This window comes from Protobothrops mucrosquamatus, unplaced genomic scaffold, assembly GCF_001527695.2.
Source record: "Protobothrops mucrosquamatus isolate PMUCROS unplaced genomic scaffold, P.Mucros_1.0 scaffold_4, whole genome shotgun sequence".
Lineage (NCBI taxonomy): Eukaryota > Metazoa > Chordata > Lepidosauria > Squamata > Viperidae > Protobothrops > Protobothrops mucrosquamatus.
This window is the reverse complement of record NW_015386080.1, coordinates 1,620,959-1,638,495: the sequence shown is the minus strand read 5'-3', so window position 1 is coordinate 1,638,495 and position 17,537 is coordinate 1,620,959. Positions and strand designations below refer to the sequence as shown.

At 36.3% G+C, this 17,537-nt stretch overlaps 1 protein-coding gene across 1 annotated transcript in view; it reads right to left on the bottom strand.

The window, feature by feature from the left end:
* SEC24B (SEC24 homolog B, COPII coat complex component) overlaps positions 1 to 8,655 on the bottom strand; it is a 33,175-nt gene extending 24,520 nt beyond the window's left edge. Inside the window, exons 1-3 of the mRNA XM_015811099.1 lie at positions 7,880 to 8,655; positions 6,248 to 6,409; positions 433 to 537 (exon numbers count right to left, since the gene is read on the bottom strand). Of these exons, the coding sequence (XP_015666585.1) occupies positions 433 to 537; positions 6,248 to 6,409; positions 7,880 to 8,570 (958 nt within the window). The 5' untranslated portion in view covers positions 8,571 to 8,655. The remainder of the gene's footprint in view (positions 1 to 432; positions 538 to 6,247; positions 6,410 to 7,879) is intronic.
* Between the last annotated feature and the right edge of the window lie 8,882 nt (positions 8,656 to 17,537).

The window sequence follows — 17,537 nt, the reverse complement described above, 5'->3', positions numbered from 1 at the left end:
GCCATATTGCAAAATTTGCCTTGCAGTAAGATGGAAAGGCTGTTTCCATAATGGGAAAGCAATGTGTATTTAGTATTTACAGTGAGGCTGAAGGAAGAAAGGACATTTAGAAAACACGTCCAAACTACACATATTATATCAAATAGTGTATATCTATTTGTACTTGAGGAGATGCTCATTTTTATAGCCACTTATACTGAAGTAAATTCTGTTCAATTACATGTGACTAACCTCTGTCTAAACATGTAAAATAATTCAATAATGAAGTCCTAGCATCTTTTGTACAAATATTTCCCTAAATCTTTTCAACTATTAAATGCATCTTATTTAGGCTCCAAAATGATAGTTTGTTTGAATTACTTGCACTGAAGAAATGGAATAATGCCATCAAAAGTGAAAAGTTAGAAATACTGGTGCAAAGCTAAAGCAGACCTGCTTCCTCATCCTCATCCTCCTCTTCCTCATCATCTGAACTTGATGACAAGGGAGTTGCTGAAGAGCTAGCTTGATTATTAACATATCCACCATACTGCATGCCTGTAAAAGTGGAAAGCACAAATACCAGAGTCAAACACAAAGGAAAAGCAAGAAATTGAAAGCACGAATAAAAGCATTAAAGTAACACCAATCCAAGAACAACAAAGGACAATAACACGAAGAGCAAAACAACCTAGTTAACACACCAGAAAAGTTCTCTTTACAGAAGTTAACCACCAGTTCCGGAGTGCTGTGGTGTTAGTAACAGGCAGAGAAACTTAGTAGAACAGAACACAATTTACCCATCATTAGAGATTTTAAGAAGTCAAAGTTGTTTCTTAATTACCGAGTTACATTGAGAAATCACTGCTGTTGATATAGAAGTATAAAACAGTGTTTCTCAACCTTGACAACTTTTAAGATATGGAGACTTTAACTGCCAGCACTGAATACTGTCTGGGGAATTCTGGGAGTTGAAGTCCACACAACTGAAAAGTTGCCAAGGTTGAGAAACACTGGTGTAACCTCCCACCAGTACTACAATTTTTATTATTGTTTCTGGCTTATGTTGAATAGTATGGTGACTTTTAAACTATATTATGCTTTGTTTTATGACTAAAAGCCACTGGGAGGTGATAGTATATCAGTGAAATGAATAACAAATAATAAAGATTAACCAGCAATGTCAATCCATCAGTCTTGGCATAGAGACAAGCAGAATTTGTCTTGGAACTAACTCACTATTAAAGCCCATTTAGTTTCAAAACCATACAGTCAAGGACTTTTTGCAAGAGATCCTGGGTAATGCTTAGCATCAAAATCTATTCCACAACTTCTGAAGACTGAAGATTCTTCTGACCTTCCTTTGTTTGCCCATCAAATGATACTTTAAATGGTGGTTTTATTTTACATTTATATTTATTTACAAAGAAAAGAGGTGATTTCATTTGAGGTGATTTCTTGACCAAGATAACTAAAAAGGTATTTTTTTTTTGAAAAACTCTGACAATACCCATGGATCATTGAACAGATCTGAATAAACCTTAAAGTTACATCAACACAATGAATTCCAATTAAGATTCTAAAAGAAACTGTATTAGGCTAATAACAAAAGGTTGGTGTACAATATGAGCTGATATGGAAAAACCTGTATATATCTGGCCTTACAGATGACCTGGGCTTTTATTTGCAAGCAACAACTTATAGCAATTGAGAGATTGGGAATATAATTTCTACAGAATGCTTGTGACAGTATCCATAAAGAAAACTATTAAACAAACAATAATATTAATTCATGCACATCTGTATATGACACCGGAAGTTAGCAAGGAGGAGCCTGAAGAGTAAGTCTGAGAATTTAAGAAAGAAACAAACAATAGCACAAGAATGTTCCAAAATCTCCTTCAGAAAGTTTTTTAAATTATTTTTTTCTGATTGTGAATAAGCAGTAATCAACTAAAATTTCCCTAGATAGAACATTTTGCTATAATTAAAAAGTAGTTTTCAATGTGATTATTTTTAAATCATTATATTTTTCTTAATCTACAAGTGCCTTAATTTTCACATAACATTACATTAGAAATTTATAACTTTCATTATATAGAAACAGTTATTTACTGTATATTATGATTACTATGTAGGAAAGGAAATGAGGTTGTCAGTAATGGAAATGAAAATTATCTTGATAAATCCTTCTAATTAGAGCAACTAGAATGCATAAAGTGTATCTGACTTTTTATGTGACTCCACTTATACATTTAAAACAGATACATGTTTTGAAACATATTTCAAGATGTGACCAATATTCAATTTTTTTTTCAAATACCCTTGGCTATGTGTTGATTAGGTACCAGCCATTTGTAGTGAAAAATTTAGACAAAATGTAACTACTGAGACATTGCACTAATAGCAAAAGTAAATACTGTCAACTTCATAGTTCTCCCAGTTGTAACATGTGGCTGTGACATAAAAAAAGCTAAACAAAATTGTTGAGAATAACTTGGACCAGAAGAACAAATCATTCAATACCCCATGATGCAAACCCAGACTGCTCAATGGAAATAAGACTTAAATATTTTAGATAGGCAAGGAAATGGCAAATATAAATGAAAAAATCCCCTGATGTACAGAAATCATTTGAAAGCAATAATAAAAGAGGTCATCCGAAAACAACTTGACAAGATGCTACCATTGGTGACACAAGTCAAAGCTTACAAGACTTTTAAAAATAGGCCACCAAAAGACAATCCTGGCAAAAAGAAGCCCTGCTAGTCTCAAAAGAGTCAGAAGTGACTGAATAACACAGTGTTTCTCAACCTGGATCGGTTTCTGAGGTGTGGACTTCAACTCCCAGAATTCCCCAGCCAGCCTTGCAAGCAAGGCTGGCTGGGGAATTCTGGCAGTTGAAGGCCACACCTCAGAAACCGGTTCAGGTTGAGAAACACTGGTAATAGAACAACTGAGAGTTTTAACTAACTTACAATAGCTATTACTAAAGTTATTTACTAGGCCATCTAACCACTGAAGCGCAGAATCATTTATATGGGAAAAAATCAGATACTGGACTGATATATATGCCCTCAACTTACAGCCAGTCACAATGTGATCTACAGTTTGACATGGGATCCCACAGTCACACTGAGGGGAGGATACTGTACCCCATTTATACGGACAGTCCTGGCAGACGCCGTGCGAGGTGCAAAACCTATTCAGGATTGTCCATTGCTGAGGTAGTAGTTCAAAGCCTGGCACCTTTTTTGTGGGGTCATGTATATGTCTACCTATGGCTGGGTGTTCAGCGATCCATTTGGATTTCCATTGGCAATTGTTGAAGTGTATTGGGAATATTACTAAATATATTAGTATAAACATGAGATAACGATCAGAATGACTCATGACAGCTCTCACCATACAACTTCTTTCTATACCTCTTATTCAATATATACCTTAAACTCAAAACAAAACAATGAGATTTGGAAGTTCTGCCCATCTGTGGGGCTAGTTGCACTGTAGCAAAAACAGAAGCTAAAATGATTTTCCTATATTTCAACAGAATGCAATCTCAGAATAGCTTCATATGTTTTACCCATGAAAAACAATGGCATTCAGAATAAACCATTTGGGTTGCAAAAATCTGGACAACCACAAAAAAGCAGCAAGAGAGGAAGGAAACTAATCTTACGCTTACTGGCTGTAAGTCACTGCAGTCCTGGATGTAGTAGCTTTAACCCAACCATCTCTTCCTGGCAGCTGTCTCTGAAGTCTTCTCAAACAAATGCACAGAGCACAGTAATGCATGAACAACAACAAAGTCAAAAATTCTAAATCAACCAACCAAGCCAAAGTAAATTAGCATAGAACCTTGGAATGAAAAAAAGATAATACTCTGACAAGTTTATTGAGGTTAAGTGTACGTTGAACTCAGGACATGCTCTTTTTCTCTACCAATTGAGGAACTTAGTTCCTTTGGAGATGATAATATGTATACAAAAGCTTCCTGATTCTCAAGATCAAGAGGAACCAAGAGTACTCACAAAGTTTAAAGACAACCCAAACCAACAGACCAGCTAAAGTGACATTTATGTACTTACCCAATTCAGTGTGTGCATACAATTATTGCAATGCATACCTATGCATAAACACAGGCTTTTTATGCTACCTCCAACATTCCACTTCCTTTTGTTTTGTAGGCTATGCATATTAACCTATCCACATGAAATCCAACTTCTCATACTAATCTTTAAAAAAACCAATAGCTTTTCTACCCTGCTAGGTAATAGCATAAATGAGTAGTTCTTTTTTTCTTCTATGATATACTAGACAATGGCCTATATGTAGCATGTATGTATGCATACACTAAGTCCATTTCACCTCTAAATCAATAAAATGTCTGACCTAACTGAATCAGAGATTGCAGCCCAAAATGTGATCACTGAGCACAAGGGCAAGTCCTTGGGCCATAGAACTGTATTCAAGGAAGGGTGGAAAACTACAGAAAGTATCATGGTTAACTACTATTGCGCTCAAATGGTGCAGAGATTCGACAATAGCACACAAAGTTTGTTCTAGTCTGTGCCTTGTTCAGTGGTGTTGCTCAGATACTGAAAAAGAGAGCCAGCTAAACCATATGGATAGCATCTAGTGCACATCTTTCAGATTATACAAAAAAGATTATGTGCTTCATTCAACACGATTGTGTGTGTGTGAAACAACAGACAACACCTATCTTTTCCTAACCAATATACCAATGATACTATTGCAAATTGAGAAGAATCCTCTGCCAGAACTGGGGCACTAGCTGCTGAAGTTTGGACTTGTGTTCTCCATCTGGGACATCCCCACAACCAGGAGCTGTCTCAAGACAGGAGAGAGATCAGTGCAGGATCATCTCCTTCAACACAACTTGGCAAGCAAAAATCTTGTTCAAAAATCTTGTTCAACCAATGCATGATTCAGGATCAAACTGGACTGTCAAATTCTTTGAGCCCAGAATTTGTGGAGTTCAGCAAAGAGCTTTTCAAACAGAAAATTCTGCCCTCGGTATGGTTATTAGCTGACGTTCAGAAACTGCCTCAGCTACAAATCTTCACACTTAGGGATTAAACAGATTTATACCCAAGTGTCTCTTTATGTTCGGTATGGTCACTTACTTGAAGGGAGATGGGAGTTTCCTGGGAGGGGATGTTCTGAGGGATCAGATGTTGAGACATGTAAACCTGAATTAGTCAGCAATCTCTTCATCTCTTCACATTTCAACAAAAATCTTGCAGCACTGGTTCATAAGAGGTCCGGTTGTAAACTGGATGTAAGCACCAGTCCAGCACTGAATCTAATGACCCTCACAGCAATTTCTTTTTCTCTAGTAAGATTTTGTCCAATGACATATTCGTTCTCTCTGTGCTATGTGCTCCTTGAAATCCTATTGTTTTACTTCCAAATTCAAACATTATATATCACATCTGGCCAAAGCTAAACAGCAATAGGGACATAACTGATTTCATCTGTTACTGTGGCCCAAACAAGAGAATTAAAAAAAAAAAACATTAATAGGAACAAGAACAAAAGACATTTTCCAACTATAGCAATTAAAGAAAAGTAAAATATTCAGAACACTCAACAAACACCTTTTGGCTTCCACTTGAAATAAAACAAATCCATCTGGGTTGATGTCCAAAAACAGGCATATAAGGTTTGAGCATGGGCTGTCTGAAAACTTCTGTACTGTTTTGCCCACAACATTTTGTACATAAATGAAAATAAGTTAGTTTTAATTTTTGTAATTAGTTTTTATACTTATAATTGTCAAAAGTTTGTATGTAGCTATAAAAGTCACTTTGAACTGTGAAATGGGCAGCAAATAATTTGATAAATTAATCTGTACACATCATGAGTTATGACAATATTTAAACTAAAGATCACCATTGGGACAACTTGATTCTGACTCTATAATTTCAATTCTAAGAAGACAAAAGCTGTCCTGCATTAATTACAGGCTCTTTTAATTAAATATGTAACTTTGGACAGCTTACAATAGTATAAATTACGTACATTATTTCAGCATTTATAAAAATATGGAAGATAGTTAAATTAGAACTAAATCTTATAAATATTAAAATTACACGCCTATGCACTGTTTTCAGATTACCCATGCCAACCAATAGCTATTTTATTAAAAAAAATGATGCATAGAAAAGTTCTATAAATTCCTAACTTACAATTCTCCACAATTTGGAGCACATAAAATGTTTTTCTTTTAAGCCAATTTCTATACCTTCATGAAGAAAAGAATCTGATGACTGTGTAAGACAAGATGAAGTGATGAGCTTTCCTGTCTTCTCTACATTAGATGTTTTAACTGAAGAAGTTGTAGCTGAAGCCACTCCTTGGATAGGTTTTACTGACTGGATATTCTGATTTATAGAATGTGGTGACCCTGAAAAATCAAACATGGGGAGTATACGTTATAAGGGATTATTTACACTGATTAACAAGTCATTTTCAAAGTGACAGAAGTTATACATTTAAAAACAGATATAGCATGAAATTTCTGAAAATGGCATCCAGATAATGGATTCAAAGATTTTTAATAAAAGTATGGTCATTTACAATATGCCTATTAATATTGTTTACGATAATTTTGTCTTTACAATATGCCTATTAATATTGTTTACGATAATTTTGTCTTTACAATATGCCTATTAATATTGTTTACGATAATTTTGTCTAAGTCTTAAAAGATACAAGAAAAGCAAGCAAAGATGACAAATCCCATATTTACAACGTAACTTTATTCTAATGAAAGAGATTGCTGCACCTTGGTAACAGGCATCAAGCATTAGATGCTGAGTATAATCAGAGTGAGTTCAGAATGACTGAACTCACTCTGATTATACTCAGCATCTAATGCTTGATGCCTGTTACATCACAATAGATGAATATAATGAAGAAATGTAGAATTTTTCAAAAGAGTTGAAACATTTGTGTAGGATTTTTTCTATGAATCTTTGTATTACTAATTTGCTTCATTACACGTATTTACTTTCTATTCAGATAGTATTTGACTTACAACAATTTGTTTAGTGATCGTTCGAAGTTACAATGGAAGTGAAAAAGTGACTTATGATCATTTTTCACACAACCATTGCAGCATCTTCACGATCAAATTTGAGTCACATAGCAACTAATATTTATGATGGTTGCAGTGTCCCAGGGTCATGTGATCACCTTTTGTGACCTTCTGACAAGCAAAGTCAGTGGGGAAGCAAGATACACTTAACAACCGTGTCACTAACTTAACAACTGCAATGATACACCTAACAACTTTGGCAAACAAGGTCATAAAATGGGGCAAAACTAAGTAACAGTATCTCACTTAGCAATAGAAATTTTGGGCTCAATTGTCGAGGACTACCTGTACATGTATTTGCTTACAGACACCCAAACAATGAATGGATGTTTGGAATCAAACTTGAAAAACAAATTAGCCTATTGAGGAACATTATCAGCAAGAAAATGAAGAATCAGCTTCCAGTTTTAAAAAAAGAAGCATTAAAGTGAAAGCAGTCTGAGAATAATGCACAAATCAACATTGCCTATTATAGGCAACATATTGCTTATTAAAATCCTGTAAACAATCGTTTTTATTCTTTTAAAGATATGGGCGATTTAAATAGAGCAAACAATCTTGCACATAAGACAGAACTTATTTTAACAGCACCAAGCAAAGTATTTGATTTATATTATAGTTCAAAAAGAAAAAGCAAGCTGGAGAGAAAAGGAAAAAAATGAAAATATGAAGCATAGTAAAACATTTAGCTTCCTTAGCTTGCACTTTATGTACAACAGTCAATTCATTTTAAGCGTATTTGCATTCTCTGTCACATATAATTTCTTTGTGCAATACCTGTACTCATTGTGTTGTTTGCTTCAGGAAGAGATCCTATAAAGCTGCCATGATTCCCCTGAGCCAAATGGAGCTCTGGAGCACTCCATGATGCAGAAGTGTAGCCCAAAGGAACTCTGGGTTGTCCTATAGGTGGGGCTCTAGTTTGATTAGAATAAGCACCTGCTGCATTCAAATGCCCATGTGCCATCACAGGCTGGGAACTAGGCATCTGCCCATATGGATTGTCAGTAGACATAGGAGGATATACAATATTAGGATATGCAACACTACACACAGGAGGCATGGGATAATGACTAGAGGAAGCAACAAATCCCTGAGATGGAACAGAAGAGCTGGCAGAATACAAGACGGAATTGTTGTAGGGACTAGTAAATGAAGAATATGACTGTGAAATGCTGGTATGCATCTGGGACGCAGGAGGTACTGTTCCTTGGATAGGTCCTGGCGGTTCTGCATTATGAGGTGCTCTATTGTACAAGTGTTGTGATCCCTGCGAGTTTAACATCTTCGGTGTCACAGAAAAGACATTAGCATTTTGTGCTGGAACAGAGCATTGGGCAGAATAATAATCTGCACCATAATAGTTTCCCAGCTGTGAAGGAATTGCTTTACTGGGCACTTGTGAGAAGTTTCCTGAGGGAGCTTTGTAGTTTTGAGGATGTGATCCATATCCAGGGGAGAACTGCATCAGATTATGTAATAGTCCTGAAAGAGAGATTACAGTAATTAAAGGTGCATACTCTTTAAGGGAAGTGTATGAACTCAAATATCAGTAGGACATATCAAATGCAAAAAAAAAAAAAAGAGGAGGAGGAAGACACAAATTAGTTTCAGGATGTTTGTTTTTTCTGCAGAAAGTCTATCAATGTAACCACTAAGAACGCTAATTTGGTGACATAATCACTCAATTAGTACAAAGAATGGATAATTTTGAAGCATTCTGCATAATTACAAGTTGCAGCCACTGAAACAGTTCATATAATTTTTTTATATCAGAAATGAGTGGAAAACCACCTCATCTACATTTTATAATTACAGAATTCTTCTGATACAGACAGAAGACAGAACATGCTCACTTAACATATTTCACTCCTTTTCAGTGGGGAGTATATATTTACACAGTGATATGTACACAAAAATCAAAATTTAAAGATGCTAACAAGCCAGAAATATTTAAATCATAACAATTAGAGGCAACTAATGTTTTAGCGTAAGATTGAATCTTATCTGAAATACTGTGTTTTAGATTCATAGGCATACATAGATGTACAGATATAAATAATATGGTAAAATGATGGTACTTCATTTTCCTTTAAGGTCTGTGCTGCATCTTTCATAATGATCTAGATCACAGGGATAATCTATTCTCCCGGGGTTTCCCGTCCAGTTCAATGTCCCTGTACCTACCCGAGAGAAACAAGTCAGTCGGCCACGAGCAAAATTTTTGTTGCGCAGCCTGTTCGTTTCTCCTAATGATGTCTCCGACCCGTCTTGCCCCGCTTAGCCGCCCTCTCTCGCCGGGCAACAGTGTTTGTTTACAGCTCTTCCTTCTAACACCGTTTCCTGAAGTCGGCGACGATAATGGTTGAGGCCCGGACGGGACTTCCTTATATGCCCTTTTGCCCGACCAGAAGGAAACCGCTACCTCTCAATCGTGACCCCGGAAGCTCCTCCTCAGAAAGCCAATAGGCAGCGCCTATTGGTCTAAAATGTCTCCCAGTTTGCGCTGCGAATATGTGGTTTTGTTGGGACTTCCTCTCGACCAAAAGATAAATAGCCCCATGGCTAGTAGAAAAAATATTCGTAATGGTAAGCGGAGAATTGGAGTAATGTTAGTATTTTCATAACGGTTAGTTTAATATTAGTTTATTGACTAAGTTATGGATGGCTTGAGTCAATGACAGATAAAAGCCACGGTTTATAAACAGGAATGGCTGGGTTAATACAATGTTACTAAGCTGTAGTTTAACTACGCTATAATGTGAACGTATTGGTTTCTTTGTGTTGTGTAGCTCCTAGTGGGTGATTACATGGGCATATAGTTTTCTTGGCAACATTATAGAAGCCTTCACCACTGCTACTTTCTAAAGTTTTGTGTGTGTGGCTGTTTACATGTCTAACTTACGGCGAGGATATTCGCTAATGATCTTCTATACTACCTAGTCCCAGGCTAATCAGGTCTGATTTTGATCCAAGATTGCTAGATGCTGCTACCTAAGTGGTCCTGGTATTTTAGATAAACAATTGGTTGAGTTCACACAGCATGCTAAGTCATAATGTACTTTGTTTGCTTAGTATGTTTTATGAACACAGTGTTTTTGGTTACCTATCTACACCCATAAATCTTCGAATTTAGTGTTGAATTCCCTCTATTTGTAAATACTAAAAATAAGGAAAAGATAAGGAAACAATAAGTAATTTTTCCAACCCCTTCTTTTTATTTCAATCAGTTTACAGCATTTATTAACATAAGCTCTAGAAACTATATAATATAAAATATAAACATTTAATTTGCCTTGCTGTGTTATATATAGTATATATGGGGGCCATTCTTGATTAAATTTAGAGAAGCTTCTGTATATACTCTGTTAGTTTCATCATTGCTGCATATTTTTCATGTTCCCAATCAACTATTGTCAGTATATCTTTTTTTACAATGTCGTGTAGTACAATTCGATTTTCTGTGAAATCAAGTATTAGATGTTATGTTTTTGTTAAACTATTCTGGCTTAGATATACTATTATAGCATTAAAATTTATAGCAGGCAAAATAGAATTCAGCAATTTGAATAAAAATAAAGTACTTTTAAAAGAGTATTAAAGTATTATTTTAAAATCCCTTTAAAGGAAACTTTAGACCTTTAATAAAACATTCACTTGAAATATTTTAAGCTCTGATTTTACAATGCAGGGAAAGACCCTAAATGCATGACAAGACAATTAGAGCAGCTGCTTTCTTTGTTAATATGGTCTATGGATTTGAGTGGCTTGGCATGGCTGTTGCTGCTGACTGAGTAAAAGGAGGAAAAAAACCCAACCCTCAATTCTGGCTTTGAAGGGCAGCTGCTCTATCAAGAGACCGATGGGCTGACCTGGCTGCTAGCCATGGCTGGTATGGGGAGATTATGTGACAGGTGTTCCATATAGCAAAGTTCCATATAGTCTCCAAAGGTGTTGGAGCGGGGGGGGGGGCATCTACCTTTTAAGTTATTGTACAAAGTGGAGTGAAGAGAATGGAGATAAAAGACGGTAATTGGAGTAAACAGAATGGCTGGAAAGAGAGAAGTTGGACATAAAAATGAAGTGTGTTGAGCATTTGTTGGTTGAGAAGAACACTCCAGGAGTCTTTCTTGGAAGAAGAATTAAAGACCCAGTGGTATGAAAGCTCTATACAAGACCCAAGAATGGGAAGGAGGGACTTGGCTGGCTGCAGGTGTCAACTACATCTAAGATCCTGGAGGGAGCAGAGGGAATTGGCTGTCAGTAGAGACACCTTAGTTCCTGGGGAAAAACTGGGCAGAAGACCCTGAGAGAGATTCATCCTCCAATGGAGAAATAATAGATGTTTTGGCTGAGATGAGAATATTTAAGCCACACTGAACACACTATGTAAAGTCCAGTCCTTTATTTTTTACATACACACATCAAGCCAGAAACGGGAGGGAGATATAGAGAAAGGAGGAAGCAGAAGAGAGAGAGGTAGGATCAGTGATGGGATTCAGCTGATTCACACCACTTTGGCAGAACCAGTAGCTAACTTTTTTTGCCCAGGCCCAGAATGGACTTCCGGAAGCGGCATCCACACAGAGAACTGGTTGTTCACATATTTGATCCCACCACTGGGTAGGAGTCACTGGGAGAGAGACCTGGGAGGAAACCTGACATCAGAACATGCTTAACCCTGTTGTAAATGCTTAATACAAATAACTAGTAAAAACATAATGTCCAGTAGCATGTGTTATTGTGTCCTTTGCCACCTTTGCAATAAATATACCACCAGTATTTTTTTTTAAAAAAGAACCGTCTCACACTATGACATTCAGGTAGAGCACAGTTTAATCAAATACAGATACAGTATGCTGGTTTCCAAGGCAGCTCCTGCAATATTGGTATTTCATGGCTATTATTAGACTTGACCTGTTACTATGCAAGCAGGTACATTTTGAATCAGATCTAGTTTCTGAATGGTTCTCAAAGGCAAGTGCCATGTAGAGCCAACTGCAGCAGCTATAAGGTGAGAAAAACATAAGTGACCATCAATAAAGGCTCTCATTCTAGAGATAGCTGCAATGGCACACAGGTCAAAATTGGGCAAAGGCAAACATTTATAGCAGAAGCTATAAATTCAGGAAAAACTTTTGTGCAGCACACTTTCTGTAGTATAGCTTCATTTTGAATTGGAGTCTTGTTAGGAATAAACCTGTACTTGTTTTTTCCTATTACTTCCTGAAAGGTACCAGATCAGGATTGCTTCATTATCTTCTTTGGCCCAGAATAGACTTTTCTTTTAGTTTTTTTAACACACACACACACTGAAAATGAGAGTGATTCTTGTTTTGCCTTTAAACTGAAAGCTAAGAAAACCTTCTAGATGTAGTTTTCCTTTTGTGTGAAACCATCTGTTAGTAAATCCAGATGTGCTGACAATTAGCAAACCAGCCTTCAAGAATCTCTATATAAATTTAGCTCAGTTTCTCTTTAATAATGTGATTACATTTGCTGGAACAGTCTGTTCAATTTCTACTCAATTAAAAACATTGTTTGGCTTAAAAATGCATAAATGTATTTGCCAAGCTGAGGTATTTTTAATGCAGTTTGCCCCATGCAATGTGAATTCTGTGATGATTGTATTTTCTCTGGATATTGGTAAATTATAAAAGTATTTCTAGTCAATGCCAATAAATTTATCACTTGCTATACAAAATTTCTATTCTGTGACATAGCTATTTTCTCCCTTTTGTAATTCATTTTATCTTTCCTTAGAGTTTTTAAAATTATTTGGGTCCTGTTTACTTATGGTTTAAACATAAATGCAACATCACATTATTTAGAAATTTAAAAACGTAATTCAGCTTGGCCCCTAATTTAAAACACGATAAAATTTGTGAAAACACATGGTAATACATTTATAATCATCTCAATCTCAACCAGAGGGGCTTTTAAAAAAAAAAATGAGGGGAATTCATTTGGGCTAAAAGGTTTTCCAGTGGTAGTGAATTTAAGTAATTATATTTCTTTCAACACCTTTCTTTATCCAATATCAGTAACATTTTAACATGGTTACACTTCAGATTTGTTGGCAGAAATGAGTGAGATCACAAAATGCTCATGTATATCTGGATAGATCTTGGACTTATTTTCTCTTTTTTTAAGCTAAGAGGATTTTGTTTTAATGTAAAACCTATTTTGGGGGGGCTATGGTTTTTAGTTGCAGTATTTCCAGTCTCAAAATACTTGAAATGCTATAGGTAGTCATTTAGTGACCAAAGTGACAGCAGCACTGAAAAAAAGTGTCTTATAGTCCTCAAACGACCATCACAGTATCCCCATGTCAGGTTATCAAAATTCAGGTGCTTGGCAACTAGCATGTATATACAACATTGCAGATCCTGGTTGCCATTTGTGACCTTCCCAACCAGCACACAATGTCAGTGGAGCAAGCTGGATTCACCTACCTGTGGTAATAAAGGTCATAGGAAATTCTGGTCCTAATTGCCATAAGTCAAGGACTATATTGCTATTATTCAGGAATCACCATGCTAATTTTACAGTGTTCCAAGTACCACAAAAAAGGAGTCAGGTGTTACTTGTTACCCACTGCTGCACCACATAGAACGGGTGTCAAACTGGCGGCCTGCAGGCCAGATGCATCACACACAGGCCACACCCACCCCAGCTCCGCAAAGGCAAAAAACGTTGTGATACATCACGATACGTTGTGATGCGATCAAGTCTGACACCCGATACGTCGTGATGCGATCAAGTCTGACACCCGTGACATTTCCTGTGTGGTTTTTTGCCCCTTAATTTTGTCAAAGTAATGGCTAAATATTTTCTCAGTGTTGCAAATTTTTGAGAACTTTAGGAATGCTACTGTCTTTGCATACAGAAGCCCCACGGGTTCTATAGCCAAGTAAGGGTGATATCCCTGTCTGGAATTCTAAAGCACTATTATTGATCAGGTCTGCTAATCTGAGTTAATGGAATCTGACTTGGTTAAAGCAGTTTGCTGTGAGATAAGATCTCTTTTTGTTTGTAATTTTTTTTACCCCAAAGTTTCATGTGCTAGTTTAAAATATAAATTTAAATAAAGATGCTGAGAACATATGAGAAATCAGTTTAATTTTCAATCTGCAAGGTAGCTTAAAAATTATGTCCACTAGGAGATGCTGCTGTACATCAAGAAGCCGAGCTATGTCTGGAGAACACAGTTCCATTGCACAATTCTAAAGAGAAAGAAATGCAAAGGAACATGGAATGAGTACAGGTAGTCCTCAACGTATGACCACAATTGAGCACAAAATTTCTGTTGCTACGTGAGATATTTGTTAAATAAGTTTTGCCCCATTTTATGACATTTCCTGCCAAAGATGTTAAGTCAATCACTGCAGTTGATAAGTTAGTAACCTGGTTGTTAAGTGAATCTCGTTTCCCCATTGACTTTGCTTGTCAGAAGGTTGCAAAAGGGGATCACATGACCCCAGGATGCTGCAACGGGCATAAGTATGAAACACTTGGCAAGCGTCTGAATTTTGATTACATGACCATGGGAATGCTGCAAAGGTCGTAACTGTGAAAAACGGTCATAAGTCACTTTTTTCAATGCAGTTGTAACTTCGAGCAGTCACTAAATGAACTGTTGTAAGTCGAGGATTACCTGTAATTAAGTTTTTATTTTTATTTTTTTTAAAAATCCTATGTTTCGTTATACAAATATTGCTGAAAAATGTGATTGCTGTATTATTACTATATAGAAGTAAATGTCATGAAGCATAGAAGCCTCCAACAGAAATAGATTTCCACAACAAACAGGAATATAAGCCATGATGGAGGGAACCAACTACTTTTTGGGAAACCCAGACATTCTACTTAGCTAACTGATTTATCTCTGATCTTTCTCATCGGAATTAGCCCGATCCCATAGATCCTATATATCACGGGTGTCAAACTTGCCACGTCATTTTTGATCGTATTAAACACAACCTGGCATCAATTTACAATTCATATTAACTTGAATATTGCAATATTCAAACTTGCACCAACTGCAATCTACTTACGTTTCAGGGCTAATATGATCAGTTTCATTCTTTAAGATAAATGATATTAATACAATGGATTTTCAACCTGATATAGAGGCAGATAGCAGAATATTTACATGATTCCATTTTGTTTTGAACATACTGTATCTGCGAGACAACTGATAAAGCTACCACTTCTATTGCAGAGAGTAGAAAGAAACTGCACAAAGTTATGTGTATGGTGCTCTATCATTTAAGGCAGTTGGTCTTTCTAACTGCCTGGTAAAATGCAATCTGAAAATAAGAAAAACACAGTTTATGTAGCACTGTAAAAATTACGGGTGAATGCAGATCCTTTTCTTTAGTTTTCCTTAGTTTTAGAAGGCAATTCCTGTCTCCTCATCCATCACAAAGTAGAGACAGATGCAGTTTGCTAGGAGATGAGCTCTGGAAAGCTTTGAAAGGAAATATATTTAAGAAGGGATTAGAAGAAGGAAATGAAGGAGGCTTGGCATGTGAGGAGCTCTGATGAAGTATTTCAGTTAGATCCATAAATGACTAGACAGCATACAGAACAGCTTCATCAAAGGAGTTATCAGATACTTGATCTGCAAGTGTCAAACTTGGAAAGTCCCATTGCTGGTTGTCACTGACATGCGGATACAGTAGAGGAAATATCTGAAGGAGACTTCTAGATGCCTACATTTTCTGGAAATGCAAAACAGAGGTGGCATTTATTTTGGAAAAGAACACATAATTTTTATTTATTTATTTAGGAGATTTACTGTATATACTCATGGTGATTTTGGGTTGCTTAGAAAGATAAAACCCAAATACGCTTTCTCCCTCCACCCCCCCCAGCATTGACAAACCACTTGATGGGTTCTATATCAGCCTGGGATCCCTAGACCTGCTGACAAAATCATGTCTCAGGGCCTTTTAAAAGAGAACGGGAGCCAGCCTTATCTTTGCAAGGATGATGTCCAACAAGGAGGCAACCACCACAGAAAAGGCCCTTCTACTTGATCCCACCAGAGGGACCTTCTTGATGGAGGAAGAAGCATGTTTTAATGTTCAAAGAACTGCATACTCACTTTCCTGTTCCTCTGAATAACCCTACAAGCCACAAGAAATTATCAGTGATTTGGAAAACTTTAGATGATCAGACAATTATCTTTATAATTAATGAGGTCATTAATTAATGAGGTCAAAATGAGCCTGTTACATTTAAATATCTCTAGAAAGAATTTATAGAAGCTGAAATAAAGATCTGTTAAATGCCTGCCATACCATCAAACAAGAACAGGTGGTGGGTACGCTTGGTGGGAATATGGCAAAGTTCAATTTAAACAGTAAACATCAAAAAATAAGTCTGTATCTCATAGAATCTAAATTTAGACCTCACGGAAAACAAAAATACTCAAATGTATGAGGAATGGCAAAAAAAATACTTTACACTAACTTGGGGTTTCTTTTAGTTGGAATGAAGGATTGTGATTTAAAAAGCTTCACTGAAAATTTTGCATTTGAAAGAAGGCTGATAGTATAAGAGTATAATCGGTTTATCAGGAGAAGAGATAATTATTACAAAAGATTATTACAAAAACTGAAGACTTTGGAGGCAATAATACATAAGTAATTTTACTCAGCCGCACTGAACTCAACAACTGAATTCAAGCAGCACACTCAGCCATAATATAGTTCCTTTGATTTTGGCTTGGAATGTCTTTACAAATATGCATTGGAAGTAACTAAAGTAGAAGGGCAAAAGTCACAGGCAAGAAAAGGAAAAGGAAATGATTGCGAACAATTAAAATAATCCAAATATATTTCAACCTAAGTCCAAAAGTGTAGATGTTGTGTTACGACTAAATTATGCACTTTTCATCATTTTGGTAACACTGTGGTTAGCAAAGGTCACCTAAGCAAAGCCCCCTCCCATCCAATATTCAGAAAGTCTGAGAATGGACCTATTTAGTACAGCTTATTTTTTATCCCACCTTTTATTATTTTTATAAATAACTCAAGGCAGGGAGCATACATAATACTCCTTCATTCTCCTATTTTCTCCACAACAATTGTGACTTGTTGGATCATTGTTTCAGAGATATTTCCTTACCAGATTCCTCAATGCCTTCATCAGTGGCAGAGCTTCTAATGTACTGGAAGAATTGTTACAAATTCAGGGAGGCATTCAGAGATGTATCTACCTTGAAAGTAGCCCATGTTGAACTGTACAAGGACAGTCAAACCTCAGAAGTTGACTATAAGAAATGCTTTATGGAATTTTGTGCTGCGTCATAAAATGCTTTATGTCATAAAATGTTTCGTAAAATTCATGAAATTTCAATTCCACATGAGTCATGGATTATTTTGGATACATTCTGTAAGTTAGCCCATTTGAGGTATCTTGGTTC